General features: G+C 40.0%; 2 protein-coding genes across 13 annotated transcripts; one reads left to right on the top strand and one right to left on the bottom strand.

Moving 5' to 3' along the window:
* The first annotated feature begins 2,656 nt into the window (after positions 1-2,656).
* LOC103415632 (trans-Golgi network-localized SYP41-interacting protein 1-like) lies at positions 2,657-14,150 on the top strand. Of its 12 annotated transcripts, none has more exons than XM_029095253.2 (10): positions 2,657-2,889; positions 3,249-3,385; positions 3,652-4,269; positions 4,426-10,332; positions 11,056-11,944; positions 12,080-12,756; positions 12,859-13,000; positions 13,124-13,205; positions 13,307-13,440; positions 13,748-14,150. In XM_029095253.2, the coding sequence occupies exons 2-9, from the start codon at positions 3,335-3,337 to the stop codon at positions 13,407-13,409; spliced, it is 8,469 nt and encodes a 2,822-aa protein (XP_028951086.1). In that variant the 5' UTR covers positions 2,657-2,889; positions 3,249-3,334; the 3' UTR covers positions 13,410-13,440; positions 13,748-14,150. The 12 variants fall into 12 exon arrangements, with proteins under 12 accessions (XP_028951086.1, XP_028951087.1, XP_028951084.1 ...); XM_029095254.2 differs by having other exon boundaries at positions 2,671-2,889; positions 3,652-4,260; XM_029095251.2 differs by having other exon boundaries at positions 2,671-2,889; positions 3,652-4,273; positions 4,415-10,332.
* Positions 14,151-14,630: 480 nt separating this feature from the next.
* LOC103456087 (probable sarcosine oxidase) lies at positions 14,631-16,264 on the bottom strand. The gene has a single exon (XM_008395717.4). It carries the CDS (start codon positions 15,988-15,990, stop codon positions 14,785-14,787), a length of 1,206 nt encoding a protein of 401 aa, XP_008393939.2. The 5' UTR covers positions 15,991-16,264; the 3' UTR covers positions 14,631-14,784.
* Between the last annotated feature and the right edge of the window lie 731 nt (positions 16,265-16,995).

Genomic DNA, 16,995 nt, shown 5'->3' with positions numbered 1-16,995 from the left:
TTTCTTCCAAAAAATACTTAATGTACCTTTGGAATCCAAAATCAATATTACCAAAAATATTTTAAGTCATTTTAAATCACTTACAAACAATCTTTGAATAAGTAGTAACATTTGAAGTAAAGTTAATGTCATATTAACTCCAAAAAATTTCTTGAACCTCAATGAGAATTGATCATCTTGTATTTGACTTTTGCATATAAATTATTCAATTAAGACGACCTCAAAAAAAAAAAAAAATCATTGCGGACACGTTTGATATGCAAAGGATTTGATTCTTTGCTAGTATAAAAAAAACCCCACATTCTTATCTCTTCAATATTTGATGCTCCTCGCACTCAAGGAGATAGTGCTTAATAGTGCCATTATTTTATTCGCCATACCATAATTTTAAGGGAAGGAAAAGAAAAGTCAAATAAAATGGGTTGTCTTGGATAATAATATATTATAACAAGGTTTTTCCATAGATTGTAACAAGGGTTTCCGAGTAGACAAATGTTAGGAAACTCTCAAAATAAAACTCTTCATGTACCTCATATTTAATGTTAACATTTGTGTTAATATTATAAAATAGTATGCCAAAAGATTAGATAATAGAATATTTATAAAGCGTTCGACTTTTAAAATAATCTTCTTAACATTTATGTTTGGAGTACTTGAAGATATCATCCAACTAGCAATGACTTTTGTATAAATAATATAATTACGAGTCAATACATCCTAGTTGATACTTTGAGTTCATATTTTTTATATGAATTATAGTTCACACAGCATTGGACATTGAATTAAATATTGCATTTTTTTATTGATTCAAGACATTTAACATGTCGATATATATTAATTTAAATAACCTTTGATTATCGTGCGAATTATACAATAATATATGATTCTTAGCATCTTGGTAGGCGTTGAATTCTCTAGATCGGCATCATATTATATAATTTTTGTGATAAATCTCACCACCTTGTGAAAGCTGGCCATTAGTGGAATAAGCACTCCATAATCCTTTATTTTAGTCTCAAACAGATTTTTTTTTGCTCGTTAAGAGGACCGGAATGGATATTTTCTTGGTTGTAATGAACCGTTTGACTAATGACTCTACTCTTATCTATAATTCTATCTACCCTTACCATTGGACTCTAGTATCTTGACTAAGGAGGCAGATTCTCAGCCTTCCCACTTTTCGTGCCCTCCCATACCCTCCTGTTCGGTGTGGTCACGGTTAAGTCACGTCAACATTTTATATTTTTTTATAGAGATAATAAGACAAAAAATAATAGTAATATAAAATATTAATATAGTTTAACCGTGACCACACAAACATGAAGGCACGGGAGGACACATAAAGTGGGAGGGCAGAGAATCTGCCTCCCTTGACTAAAATGGATTTTGTAATCAACCAAATTCATAGGACATAATTATTGGGATTTGACTGCAATATTTGTTTGTGTGTGGTACAATCATCATGTAGATGGTCAGATGGTGATTGTGTTAAACACATATGTCACATTAATTATATAGATGGCCGTTAAATATCAGATGGTGATTGTATTAAATATATGTAAATATTGCATTGTGTATGTTAGAGTGAAGACAATAAGAGCTTGAGAATACCTTAGTTACACCTAATTTTCTTCTATTTCTATCTCATTTATTGACAAAAGGTTGATTATTTAGGATATAAATGGTGGGACCATTAATTTCTAAGCCCATGCTGCATGGCACGTAGGGTGGTCGAAATGATCGGAATGCCCTCATCACATGATCACAGTTGTGTCTAGCATCTTAGGCGGGATTGCGTAAGGGTTAGGTGATCCGATATGGGCCCATTAGGCTTAAGCATATTCAAGAGCTCATTTGCCTATATACTTTCCCGCTTTAATAAGAATTACTCTCCCTATCAGAACCCTCAAGATCTCTATATAAAGTTATAAACCCTAACTTGGGTATTCTTTACGATCATCTGATAACGATCATGAGATATCTCTAATGATCCCATACACGCCTAGCATAGGCTCACGTAATCTACATGCGTTCATCTACGCGTAGACATATCCATGGACAATCATCTCTTTTAAATGCCCCATCATAGGTTATTCGCCAAGGATGATTCACGATGTAACACATACCACACCACCACTCATTCTCTAAAACTACTCTCATGATTTGGTTCTCCTTCCTGGGGATATGTAGGCAGCTCATCATGGGTTCAACCACACTCCCCAATCAACCCCATTCACTCATGATCGGTGTTGATATGTGATTTTGACAAATATCGCCACCATCCATTAAAATTATGTAAAAGTTAGCTTTTCTCAATGTGTGTTTGTCATTAGCAATACAATCTAGTGATATTTCTCTATACTTGTAGGTGATAGATTTTAAGTTTAACTCTTATGAATGATGATTTAGATACCAAATTATGATTAACTTATTATGTAATTAGCTCAAATCCTCTCAATATTGTTCCAATTTTATCGGAAAATCCACCCAATATCGTTGTATCTCAGAAAAAATAATTTTTCTGAATGAGCTCAATGGGCCGAAAACATTTAGCAAGATGGAGGTCCACTAAATTGTACAAGGGCCCGCAAAAGGCGCGTATTGGGCTTTCTAGCCAACCAACCACCAAAACAGCGACGTTTTGCTTCTCTTCCCAATCGACATTTCAACGTGCGCAGGCAAATCAAATAAGGCAACACACAGTGCAAAACGAAGGTTGCGTTAGAACTTTAGATCCAAGGGGCAAGGGACCAACCCATACACACACAGTGACGCCGATACAAAGAAAACCCGAGACGACGCCATTGAAGAGCAAACCTCCATTCGCAACCACCGAAACAATCGTATCAACCGCGACGGCCTTGCAGATCCAGCTGCCGCGAAATCCAGGTGCGATTTCTTCCTCTTAATTTTTCAATTGATCTCGTTTGTATGATGCATGAATCGTACTGTTTGCGTCGTTTCTTTTTTGTTGTTTTTGGTTTTGTAGTGAGTGAATTAGGTTCTGGATCTTTTCGAATCCGATTTTGATGTGCTATGGATCCTGTTTGGTTGCTGAGAAAGGAAAATTGAACGAGAATGTCGTTGTAATAGAAATTGAACATAGTGTAATTGGAACTAGTGTTTGCGCGGTCCTCTTTTGCCTGAATTCAGCATAAAACTTGAGTTTTTAGTTTGATTTTTTTCGGTTATTTTTCAGCGAACAAAACGAGTATTTATTCAATGTAATGGTGTGGTGGTGTTGATAGGGAGGATCAAATGGTGAGTGAGACTTTGCCACGGTGATTGGCGAGGACTCACAGTGGGGAGCAAGAACGGAGTGGATCGGAATCGGATGGACAAGAACAAGAGCCGTACCGATCTGCTCGCAGCTGGACGAAAAAAGGTACACAGAGCTCTTGATTTTATCAGCAAATAGAGCATTAGGGTTTTTGACTCATTCAATGTATTTCATGCCCTAATTTTTGATTCCTGATAAAATGTAACTTGTCTGAGCTGTATCCTTTCACTAGAAAAACTTTTGTGTACAGTAGGTTCCTATAGGTTTCCTGCTCTATTTTCTGTTTTGTTTCTTCACTGTCTTCGTAATAAATCAGAGAGTGCAAATGAGTTTTTGGATTATAATATATAGTCTTGTATATTTGCCGGCAGCTTCAACAATTTCGCCAGAAAAAAGATGGTAAAGGCAGTGGAAGTGGAAAATCCACAAAGACGTCTGATAAATCAGAGAAGCATGAAGCTGATGCTGATGTAGTCTCTAGTGCAACTAAACCTACAGCGGTGCCTCAGACCCCTGAAGGAGAAACTGAGTCTCGTGTAGATGCTAATCTGGAAAACATTAACTCATCAGGGTCACATTCCGGGGAAATTTCTACAGCTTCTGACATTAATGCTGCTGCTCCCTCGGCGGTTCCCATTACACATGAGAGAAATGCAGTTGAAACTTTGATTTACCAAAATGCTGAGTCAGCATCACAGGAGGTCGGATTCAGTAAGTGTGATGTTAACTTTTCAGCCACGAACATGGGGGAGAGTACTGGGGGCACTGATGCTGAGGTGGCAAGAATTAGTTCATTGGACTCTTCACATGTCATGGATTCCAGAGGGCTAGCCAAAGATGCCAATATGTCTATATCGGTTGATGTGTCAGCACAACCTACTTCAGTTGATGATACTGATCAAACAAAGGGTAGAGATGAGGAATCTTTGCCTCCCTCACAGAATATTAATACATCCTTGGTGCAGGAGAGGGAAGATCAGGTAACAGATGTAGGTTGTGCTCTTCTCCTCTTGTTATTTAACTTTCTAAGTTTCTATTATAGATTATTTTGGGATTCTTTGGGAAATTAATTGGGCAGGTTAGGAAAAATGATGGGTTTGACATATAATTAGAATCTCATTTGTTGCTGGGTAGGGGCAATGCAGGAAGCTGATGGTCTGGATGCAAAAAATTGTAATCGTAGTCAAGAAGCAGATATGGAGCTTAAAGGAGATGACAGGATTTTTTCATCTGAGCTTGATAGAACTTTTGAAAGTTTCTCTGTGCAAGCACATTCCTTAGACGAGCAAACTGATACACTGTATGAAGCATCTGATAGAGAAGTGGAACTTGCAGGAGATAAAAGTGTAGCTCTGTCTGAGATTGATAGAACTGCTGAAACTTTCCCAGATCTTGAGTCCTCCATAGATGACCAGACTGGCAAGGCAGATGAAGCATCTCTGTCAACTGGTGCAACCATGTCTGATGGACTCTCAGTGTCTGATTTAGCTCTACCTGAGGCAGATAGATCTTTGGTTGTTAGTGCTGCTATGGAAAACCGGCAGGTAACAGAAGATGTTTCAGGCGGAGAAGAACATGGGGCCCTTTCGGAGGATCATCATCAGAAAAAAGGACTTCAAAGGCCTCCAGAAGCCAATATGGTGATTCCAGATAAAGAATGGACGGCGTCTCCTGTTGCAGATGTCAGCTCAATCAGTCTCTCACAGCTCACAGAAGTAGTTAGGAGGCTCAGCGAAGAAGAGTTCCGGGTTCTTATGAAGTCAATTGAATCAGTTTCTAATGCATTTCAGGGGACTACTAATTTGATTGTGCCAGAACATGTATTTCTGGAAATGTTTGAGCGACTTAAAGAAGAATTGGTTCTCACACATTTGACAAAAGATATCAGTGACTTGCAGCTTGTGCAACAGTCTGAGATGCAAGTGGAGTTTGATTGCCAACACGATCAGTTACTCGATGAAACATCTCTTCTTCGTGCTTCACTACAAGAAGTTCGTGAGAAGAACCAATGCCTTGCTGAAGAGCTTTCAGAGTGCAGATGTGAACTCCAGGCTGTTGTTAGTGGGAAGGAGGAGTTCCAAGACAAACTTCAAACGGCGAAGGCAGAGGTTGAAGAATTTTCTGCTAGAGCAATTGAGTCGCATAGTAGCCTGGAAAGGTCACGGCAGGATTTGTTGAGCCTGTCAGCTGAGTTAGCTGACTGCAAGTCTTTGGTGGCAGCTTTACAGGTGGAGAATGAGAAATTAAATGGGAGTATTGCTTTGTGGGATGAAGATAGAAAGAAACTTGTTGAGCAAAATGATCTTTATCTTCACGAGAAGGAGAAGCTTTCAGCAGAGTTAGTTGATGGCAAAAGTTCTGTAGAAGCTCTACAGGATCAAATTTCCAGCTTAAGTGGGAGTCTGGGTTCAGTAACAGAAGAGAGAAAGAAGCTTGCGGAGGAGAAGGAGCATCTTTCCTCTGAGAATGACAAACTTTCTATAGAAGTGGCTGACAGTAAGAACACAGTATTGGCTTTGCAGGTAGATAATGGCAACTTGAATAGAAGCCTTTCTTTGGTTACAGAGGAGAGAAAGAAGCTTGAGGAAGAGACAAAGCATATTTTCTCTGAGAATGAGAAACTTGCAATAGAATTGGCTGCCAGTAAGAATTTAATACTGGATTTGCAGGTAGAAAATGAAAAATTGAATGGAAGCCTTGCTTTGGTTACAGGGGAGAGAAAGAAGCTCGAGGAGGAGAAGGATTATTCTGCCCATGAGATTGAGAAACTTTCTTCCGAAATTCTTGTTCTTCAAGAGCGGTTATCTGCTGAACATGAAGAACATAAGAGGTTGGAGGTTGATTTAAAAGAAACGACAACATGCCTTGAAAAACTCTCTGAAGAAAATAACTTTCTTACTAGCAGTCTGGACATACTTAAAGCTAAGATAATAGAGGTTGATAACAGTGGAATCAAAATTGCATACCAAGCTGGTGAAGGTGGGGATCAAGTTGAACTTTCAGAAGTGCGGAGTAGGAGTCATGAAATTGAAACTGAAAATGAAAAAAATCATCAAGATAGTGAAGGCTCCTTTATTATGGTGGAAAAACCTTCATCTGATGGCAGTGGAGGAGGTTCATCAGTTCTGAATCTTGGGAGGGAAGTTTTTGATGATTCCTTTGGGTTTGTAGCACTAAAGGGACGTGTGGAAGAGGCAGAGAAAATGTTGAATAAACTTGTAAAGGAGATTGAAGGCATCTGCTCTCGTTCAGAATTGTTGAACAGGTCAGGTGATAAAGTCTCCACTCCTCCAGTCTTAAAACTGATTCAAGCCTTCGAGTCAAAGGTGCACCTTGATGAACATGATGGGGAGGAACGAGGTCTAACTGACAATCAATCACCGGCAGATTCAATTGCATCAGTAAGAGAGCAAACTGGAAACTTGAGAGCATTATTTGAGCAGTTGCTCCTGGATGCTGCAAATGCCAGTGAACTGCTCAAGGAGGAACGAGATGGGAGGAAAACTGCTAATGCTACATTCGTTGAGCTGAAAGATCAGTATGAAGACTTGGAGGAACATAGCAAGAAACTGGAAGCAACCAACATTGAGCTTGGTGTCCTATATGAAGCTTTAGAACAACATAGGGCCAGCATTGAAACAAGGAACAGTGAGCTTGTAGTTCTCTGTGAGTCCTTAAGACTACAAGTTACTAATCTCGAAGCAGAAAACATGGAAGTTGGAAGAAAGCTACATAAGTATGAATCAAGAATTAATCAATTGCAGAGTCGATTGCATGATTTCCATCTGAGTTCAAATGACACAGTATCTCAGATCTCTGATCAATTAGAAAATTTTCACAAGGAAGCGGCAGATAGGGTCTTGATACTTGAGCAGCATTGGGATTCCACTCTCGCTCCGGTTGTTGAAGCGATTGGAAAGCTTGGTGAGTCTATTGGGAGTTTCACCACAACTACACCAGTGTCTCATTATTGTTTGGATTCAAGCCATTTCGTTGCTTCTGTTTATGATGCCATCACTGTTATTAAAGATCTGACGGAGAAACTTAAAAGTTCTCAAACAGACCGTGATGCTATATGTATTTTACACAAAGAAGTGAATGAGAAATGTGACGATCTCCATGTAAAGAATGAATTGGCCAGTGAAATGCTGCACAAGTTGTATGGCAACCTTAGAAAACTTCTTAGAGTTTTGCATGGGTCTATAGATGAAAGTGAGATGAACCTGGAAAATGAAAAGCTTCCTGATCCTCTGGATTACAGTATTTATGAAACCATCATAGAACAGCTGGAGAATTTTCTGAGTGAGGGATTGCAACTCCAATCTGTTAAGAAGAAGCTAAATTCAGAGTTGATGGTTAGAACAGAAGAATTTGAGGAACTGAGACAAAGATGCCTGGATTCAAGTGCTATTCGGAAGTTAATAGAAGATATTGAAGGTGTTCTAGAAGTGGAACATGCTGAGTTTCAAGAAGATAAAATGCTTGCTTCACACTTGGAATCATTGGTATTGTGTCTTGTTCAGAAGTTCAAGGAGGCTGATACGCAGGTAGGCTTATGTAAAGAAGGTTTTCAATCTAAGGTGATGGAATCTACTTCAATGCAGGAAGAAATACAGCAGTTAAATGCCTCGTGTTTCCAGCTTGAAAGTGAAACCATTGTTCTCAGGGAAAGTTTACGTCAGGTTGAGGAAGCCCTTCTTGTTGCCCGTTCTGAGTTACAAGAGAAACTAAATGAACTTGAACAATCAGAGCAACGGGTGTCTTCCCTGAGAGAGAAGCTTAGCATTGCTGTCTCCAAGGGGAAAGGCTTGATTGTCCAGCGAGATGGTCTCAAGCAGTCTCTTACAGAGAAATCTAGTGAACTGGAAAGATTCTTACTGGAGCTGCAATTCAAAGATTCCAGGCTTCTTGAGGTTGAAACAAAGCTCAAGGCATATTCAGAAGCTGGTGAGCGTGTGGAAGCTCTGGAATCTGAGCTTTCATACATTCGCAATTCTGCTACTGCGTTAAGAGAATCATTCCTTCTCAAAGACTCTGTCCTTCAGAGAATAGAAGAGATTTTAGAAGACCTTGATCTGCCAGAGCATTTTCATTCGAGAGATATTATTGAAAAAATCGATTGGCTGGCTAGGTCAGCTACTAGAAACAGTTTTCCTCTGACAGATTCAGATCAGAAGAGTTCTGCTGGAGGAGGTTCATATTCTGATGCTGGTTTTGTTGTTATGGATTCCTGGAAAGATGATGTACAGCCAAGTTCAGATTCCAGTGATGATTTCAAAAGAAAATATGATGAACTTCAAAGTAAGTTCTACGGGTTGGCCGAACAGAATGAAATGTTAGAGCAATCTTTAATGGAAAGGAACAACTTAGTCCAGAGATGGGAGGAACTTTTAGACAGGATTGATATGCCATCACATCTACGGTCCATGGAGCCTGAGGATAGGATTGAGTGGTTAAGAAAAGAACTTTCGGAGGTGCAGGGTGAGAATGTGTCTCTCCAGCAGAAGATTGTTAACCTTGAGAGCCATTGTGCATCGCTAACTGCTGATTTGGAAGACTCAAGAAGGAGGACGTCTGACCTTGAGGAAGACCTCCAGACATTCATTGAAGAGAGAAATAATCTTTCTCAAAGATTGGAGCTTCTGAGCAATCATCATGATAAACTTTCAGCAAAGGCAGCTGAGTTTGAGCTTGAGAATGAAAAACTGCGGGAGGAAGTTTCTGATTTGCAGGAGAATGTAGCCAAGCTGCTAGGGAATGAGAAGCAAATTCTCAGCATAGAAGATGATATAAGAAGGTTGCAGGGTCTGGTCACTGATGCATTGCAGGATCCTGGAACAAAGTCTGAGTATTCTGGTGAAAGAAGCATTGAGTGCTTGGAAGGGTTACTGAATAAGCTTTTAGAGAATTATGCAACTCTTTCCTCTGAGAAACCAGTGTTTGGGGTTACAGCCGATGGTACTGAAATTTCTGAAGCAATGGTTGTTGAAGCGAGAAGCACAAGCACACCTGATATTGCTGAATCAGATATAGTTGCTTTGAAGAAAGAGCTGGAGGAGGTTCAACGTGAAATTTTTGATGTGAAGGAGGAGAGAGATGGATATGTGGAGAAGCAACGGTCTTTGGCTTGTGAGTTAGAAGTGCTAGATAAAAAAGTGAATGAGTTGCAAGGTCTTCTTAATCAGGAGGAGCAGAAGTCAGCTTCTGTTAGAGAGAAGTTAAATGTTGCAGTTAGAAAAGGAAAGCAATTGGTGCAACAGCGTGACAGTCTGAAACAAAATATTGACGAGATCAATTCTGAGGTGGAACGCTTGAGATCTGAGATCAAGATAGGCGAAGGTAAACTTGCAGAATATGAACAAAAGTTCAGGGATTTGTCCGCTTATCCAGGGAGAGTAGAAGCCCTACAGTCTGAGAGTTTATTCTTGCGGAATTGTTTGAAAGAAACTGAGAACAATTTGCAGGAGAAAGGAAATACTTTGAGCTTAATCATAAATATTCTAGGAAACATTGATGTTGCAGATGATGCTAATTCTGGTGATCCAGTTTTGAAGTTAGAACAAATTGGGAAAATGTGCTGTGATTTGCATGCGAATATGGCTTCTTCAGAACAAGAAGCTAGGAAATCCAAAAGAGCAGCAGAGCTACTCCTTGCAGAACTGAATGAGGTTCAAGAGAGGAATGATGGTCTCCAGGAAGAGCTAGCAAAATCTGCGAGTGAACTTGCTATACTCTCCAAGGAAAGGGATCTTGCAGAGGCTGCCAAACTCGAAGCTCTTTCACATCTTGAAATGGTTTCTACTGCTCACTCTGAGGAAAGAAAACACCAATTTTCTGAATTTTCAGGACTAAAGTCTGGTGTAGATCAACTCAGGAAGGGGTTTCATGATGTCACTAGTTTATTGGCTGGTGTTTTTCACCAGGACTTGGTATTTTTGCAAAACCTGGAGTCTGGTATTGGTTCCTGCCTCAAATCAAGCAGTGCTGCTGATGTGGTTGATGTGCCCCTTTTCACTACAAGCAATGGATTCATCACGAGTAAATCAGACAAGGTGCTTTTTTTTTATGTGCACGCTTGATTATTTGTTCCAGTATGATATGCTCGTATTTCAATATTCTTATCATTCTATATGGCTTGTCAAAGGCCGTTTTCTACCAATTATAAGTCCTTTATTTTGTATGCCTTTGTTTCAACTCTGTCGTACCTTCCCTGTGCCCGAAAATTCAAGTAAACTTCATTTAAAGTCAAACGAGTGCAATGGTTTTGTTTGAAAAATGTATACTTTGTTGACTGCAGTGAGCTGGTTAGAAATAGAAATGAAGCCCCTTAAGTTAGAAATGATTATTGAAGAATTGATTTCATGTATATGTATTTCTCTCTGGTCTATTTATTTTATAGGTCTGCTTTATTTATAAATTCCACTTATTGGTTAGAAAACGATGTGACAGATGGCATGGCATTAGCTTCGCTAAAAGTAATTGGGACTCATGTTACAGTATGTGGGATTAAGAATGAAGAAATAAATACAGTCACGCCACTTTGGATCCAAAATTTGAATTATAGTAATAATCTTATCATTACCTTTACTGTTATTATCATCATCACTGAGGACTATTATTCTTGTATCATAATTGTTTATAATTTTACTGTTATATTTTGTATGGCAATTATAGTCTTTAAATTTGATGTGAAGCACTCTTCACTCTTATTATTTTAATTTAGTATCATTTCGTTCATTATTTTCTCATCTTTTAATTTTGGCTTCCCTGTTCAGGAGAACTTTATTTCGACGAATTCTTGGTCAGACTCCAACATGCATGGCCAATTTGATGACAATTTTATAATTGAAATCTTTACTCATGCAAGGCATTATCTGCAAGAACTGGAGATGGAGATTGGTTTGCTTAAAGAAAAATTAGATGAACACTCAATTTCATTACATGAAAAGGCTAGCAGTATATCTAAATCAATGGCAATTGTTCGTGGAGAATTAACTTCCAAAAATGAGTCATTTGAATCCTTGAAGAGAGACTTGTTGCATATGGAAATGGTTGAAAAGGAAAAGGATAATGAGCTTCTTCTTTTGCGCAGAAATATTGCCTTGCTTTTTGAAGCATGCACTAAATCAGTTATGGAAATGGGTAGAAGAAAAGCTGAATTGGTTGGAAATGGTTGGTCTGCTGGAGAACAAGGGATGAGATTGAAGCTAGCAGAACTTTCTGAGGATGGACTTTCATTTAGTGGAGAAGATCAGTTTCGCTCTGAGGAACGTGTCAGGAGTATGACAGACATGCTATTGTCAACTGTGAGTGATTTTGGTTCTCTGACAACTGAAATTGTGGAAGGTGGCCAAAAGGAGTTGAAGATTACCATTTCAAAGTTGCAGAAAGAGCTTCAGGAGAAGGACGTTCAAAGGGAAAGGATTTGCATGGAGCTTGTAAGTCAAATCAAGCATGCTGAAGCAGCTGCAACGAGTTATTCGATGGAGCTTCAATCTTCAAAATCTTTGGTGCATGATTTGGAGAAACGGGTGGAAGTGATGAATGGCGAACATAACTTATTGGAGCAGAGAGTGAATGAGTTAGAAGATGGCTGTGCTACTTCTACCGAGTTACAAGAGAGGGTCAGATCACTGACTGATGTGATTGCTGCTAAAGATCAAGGTCAGTTATTGAATCTACTATTACTTCAGTTACTGCTGTTGAATTTCACACATTTTCAAATAATTTTTTTTTTCTTTAAGTGAAATTTAAAACGGTTATTTTGGCACCAATTATCAAAATTGCTTGTGATTGCAGAGATTGAGGACCTAATGCAAGCACTTGATGATGAGGAGGTGCAGATGCAAGGTCACACTTCCAGGATTAAGGAACTGGAAAAGGTTGTGGAACAAAAGAATCTAGATTTGGAGAACCTTGAAACTTCCCGCGGGAAGGTTATGAAAAAGCTTTCCATCACTGTCAGTAAGTTTGATGAGCTACATCATCTATCTGCAAGCCTCCTTGCTGAGGTGGAAAAGCTCCAATCACAGTTGCAAGAACGGGATGATGAGATATCCTTCTTAAGGCAAGAGGTCACTAGGTGCACGAATGATGTTCTTGCTGCATCACAAACCAGCAACAAGAGAAATTCGGAAGAGATCCATGAGTTACTAACATGGCTTGATATGAATATTGCTCGGGTCGGGATGCACAATGGGGATCAGAACAATGATCAAGTTTCTGACCACAAGGAAATATTAAAGAAAAAGATTGATTTTGTAATTCAAGAATTGGGGGATCTACGAGCTGTGGCTCAGAGTAAGGATACACTGTTGCAAGTAGAAAGGAGTAAGGTAGAAGAATTAACGCGCAAAGGAGAAACTCTTGAGAAGTCTTTACATGAGAAGGAATCACGGCTAAATTTGCTTGACGGTGTGGGAGATTCTGGCCGGGGAACTAGCAGCACCTCTGAAATTGTTGAGGTTGAGCCTGCGGTGAGATTGTTATATGTTATTTATTTACAAACTCACATTTTAGAGGCCTCTTTCAGAGTATTGTAATGTCACTAATGACTTTATTTTGTGGATTTTTAATAGAAAAACAACTGGGCAGTAGCTGGGACCTCCGTTGCACCTCAAGTCCGCAGTTTGCGCAAAGGCAATAATGACCAAGTTGCGATTGCCATAGATATGGATTCTGGGAGCAGTGGTAGGTTGGAAGATGAAGAGGATGATAAAGGTAATCCTATGCTGATATAATTGCTGCCATCTTTTACTGGTCTTTCCCGTTCAATACCAAGTCAGATAAGTCACTGAAGGCATTTCTTACTGGTTTAACATTTGTTTGTTTCTTCGGCTGTAGTTCATGGTTTCAAGTCACTCACGACTTCAAGAATTGTTCCAAGATTTACTAGACCCGTGAGTGACATGGTCGATGGCCTTTGGTAAGCATGTCCAGTCCTTATTTTCTTTTCTTGGTAATATTTCAATTGGAAACTTACCTAGATTTTGTGATAACTAAATCATCTTGTACACAACCATACAGGATGTCTTGTGATCGGGCTCTAATGCGGAAACCTGTTTTACGGCTTGGCATTATATTATATTGGGCTGTACTGCATGCGCTTCTTGCTACTTTTGCAATCTGAAAAGCCAGAAGTGGTTAGAGATTCTCGTCAGGTGGTGTTGCATATCGGTTTTACTGCTTTTATGGATGTTCTTCGTTAGTTGCTCTTTTTTTGTTCCGATGTTGGCACTCCTCTTTTCTCCCCTTGCACTCCTCCCTTTTTCTAGTCTTTGGATTGAATACACTAAAAAGAGAATCACGAGACATAAGTAAGGAATAGAGTGTAGAAAGAGAAAACGGGAGCGTGAAAGTCACTGCTCTTTTTCTTTTTATATGTCTTTCGGTTGGGGAAATTCTGGTTTGAATATATTTATGAAGCTCAAAACTTATGCGAGACATTTGACTTGTGTTGCATTGCAGGTTCACATTTTGAAGGGCTTGGGAGTCCCGTGTCCCGACGATGTTTATGCTTTATTGGGTATTAAAGTTGGAAGCTTAAATCTACTATTTTTTTGTTCTTCCTAGATGCTGTTAGATCGATTTGTTATTTTCCACCACAACCGAGCGACGCAGATTGGCAGTTTTAACGTCAATGAATCCCAGAAGCTTGGTTGCATCTAATAAGAAAAGAAAGTTTGATGATAGGGAAACAAGCATAGTTCATTTGTTTACTCAACACCCAACCAAAGGTTGTACATCCTAGCTGCTGTTAGTACTTCCCTATATAAACTAGAGAGAGTTTAGCTGTGTAACCAAAAGCTCCAACCTAGTACTTTCTTTGTGATGACGATGTCATCGTGTAATGTAAATTTTCAGGCGTGTATTACTGCTTTTATCTTTAATTTTCTAGAATTTTGACTATTTCATAGTTCGAGAAGAGAAAATCGGAGTATTGGCTTCAGGACTTTTGACCCAATTGGAGTTTTGTCGTGGAACTAAAAATTTGCGAGTATATTTACATGAATTTTTTATAATGTGGAACAATGATTCTTAGAGGTCAAAACCAGAATGACCGTTGTTCTATTATGTGAAATGTTTGAAGGACCAATGCTCACGAGTTTTTGGTTTAGAGACCAAACCTCTCATCGGGTCAAGTTCAAACAAATGCTCTCTTTCGAAAATTAGGGTTTTTTGGGTCGGTTTTAATCATACCTATGTACCATGGTGCAACTCGGAATCTCACCAATTTTCCTTTCTTTTAACAACCCAACTGTTAAACCCGTTAACACCATCACTACTCAAACAAAAAGAAAATCAGTTTTTAACTTTTTATAAAACACAGGAATATAAATATTCGCTCTAGTCAAACAAAAAGTAGTTTTTTACTTTTTACAAAGCACAGGAATATTTCTGTTGAACACAAAAAAACACAAACAGCTGTTGCATGAGCAACCATAACGGATCACGACAAGAAATGAAGGGTAACAGATGCACATGCAGAGGATTGTTACATAGATTTACAGAAAGTGTTTGGCATTGCCTTTGGGATTCTCTTGAAACCTTGCTATCCTGAAGTGCTTTAGCTCCACTCCTTGGGCCTCCCCAGTAAGCGCAAGGTCAGCCAAAATCCTCCCCACCACCGGCGACATCTTGAACCCGTGACCCGAAAACCCCCCGCCCACCACCACATCCTTCCCAAACTCCCCACCCAAGAAATCAATCACAAAATCCTCATCCGGGGTCATTGAGTACATGCACAACTGCGTAGCCACCGGCCCACCGGAGTCAACTACGCCGGAGAACCTCCCCTCTATCCACTCCTTCAACGGAGCCAGCGGGTTCCCGGGACCCCAAGGCCTGTTATCAGGGTCACACGGGTACCCGCCATGCACGGCGACCTTGATCAAACCGGGATACTCCAAAGAAGGTGTCCCATAAATGTAAGGGTTTCCGTAGCTAGCAAACGTTGGGAAGTCACCTCCAATGGCAAAACCACCCTCGTGCCCCTCCTTAATCCGCCAGTAACACACGGTGGTTTCCAGCGGCTGTATCGGCAGTTCGACCCCACCAACCGTTTTAACTAACTTTGTCGTCCACGCGCCAACTGTCACCACACACTTCTTCCCCCAAAACCTCTCCCCATTTGCTGTGCACACCCAAACCCCTCCTCTCACCCTATCTCTCTCCACACCCTTCACCTCCATGTTATCCCTCAAAACGGCGCCGTTCTGCAAAGCGAGCGTTTGAAACATGGACACCGCCTTGGTGGGTTTAATAACCCCACCGTGCTCTGTCACCACACCCACCCAATCCTCCGGAATCATAACCCGACCCGAAAACTCCTGATCCAGCTGGTCCCTGTTCATGACCCTAAACGCGACAAAATTTTTCCGACAGCTCTCCACGACGGCGTGGAGAACCTTGTCGTTCGCCGGAGCCATATCCAGTTGGTGGGCTTTGAAGTAGACATTGTAGCCGATCTCGGATTCCGCTTGCTGCCAGAGCTTGTAAGACTCCATGACCAGCGGGGAGTAGTAGTCCTCCGGGTAAGTGGCGCGAATCGTGCGGGACTCGCCGTGGGAGGAGCCGCGGTGGTGGAGGAAGTCGAATTGCTCGAGGAGGAGGGTCTTTTGGCTGCGTTTAGATGTCTGGTAGGCGGTGGAGCTCCCCATGATGCCAGCTCCGACTACGATGATGTCGTACTCGTCGCCGGAATATTCCATTTCTGGGAAATTGTCAGGCGGTTTTGGGGAAGGAGGAAGAGGACAAAGGCGATTGTGGGATTTGGTTGGCTAGTTGCTTTGGATCTCTGACTTGTGAGAGTGAGTGAGTGCGAGCTCGTTTTTAACGTGAGGATTATGTGAAACCCGCCAAATATTTGCCCTGAATTTCGAGATTGCCACTGATTAATTTTGGTGAGAGAGTAAATTATACTTTGTGCTGTAAATTATAAACATTTACTTGGAATTTAACCAACAAAAAATAGAAACCAACAATTTTGTACGTGCAGTTAAGCATACATATGTGGTTGGAGAATATGATCTCTTATCAGTCGTATAACAAAATAATATATAATTAATAAATGATAATTTTCATTCTTAATATTACCCAAGTCTTTTATGATAATATCCAACACCTAATAATAGGTGCTTAAGTTTTGACAATATCGATGATGTTGAGGGTAGACCATGTTAGGACTATAAAGTTTATCATGGTATGAGAGCATACTATTCTTTTTGCACGTCCATGTATGGAATTTGCCTCCTTAAGTTGGGCTTTCTAAAAATTGTGCTAGCTCCAGCTTTAGGATATCGAATAATTGGGCTCTTGAAAAATTGCTTTGTCTCTAGTCCCTGATTGATGATCGGACTCTCGAAAAGTTGTATTAGCTCGGGTATATAATGACTTGACCAATTCCCGATGTGGGAATTTGTTTCCCTTGTAACCCCATGTGGGGCCACTCGTGAGGGGTATGTTGGAGAATATGATCCCACATCGGTCATATGACAAAATAATATGCAACTAACATATGAGAATTCCCACCCTTAATATCACCGAGACATTTGGTGATAAAACCCAACATCTAGAATAGGTGGTTAAGGTGGGACAGTATCGGTGATGTTGGTGGTTGACCATATTGGGCCTATAAAGTTTATCATGTGTGAAATTTTCATAATTGATTTGTTTTTATTCAAATCAAAATCTAATTTAACCAAAATTGAGAAAAA

Source organism: Malus domestica, chromosome 15, assembly GCF_042453785.1.
Source record: "Malus domestica chromosome 15, GDT2T_hap1".
Taxonomy (NCBI): Eukaryota; Viridiplantae; Streptophyta; class Magnoliopsida; order Rosales; family Rosaceae; genus Malus; species Malus domestica.
The sequence above is the reverse complement of the archived record's forward strand: the minus strand, read 5'-3'. Positions and strand labels throughout refer to the sequence as shown.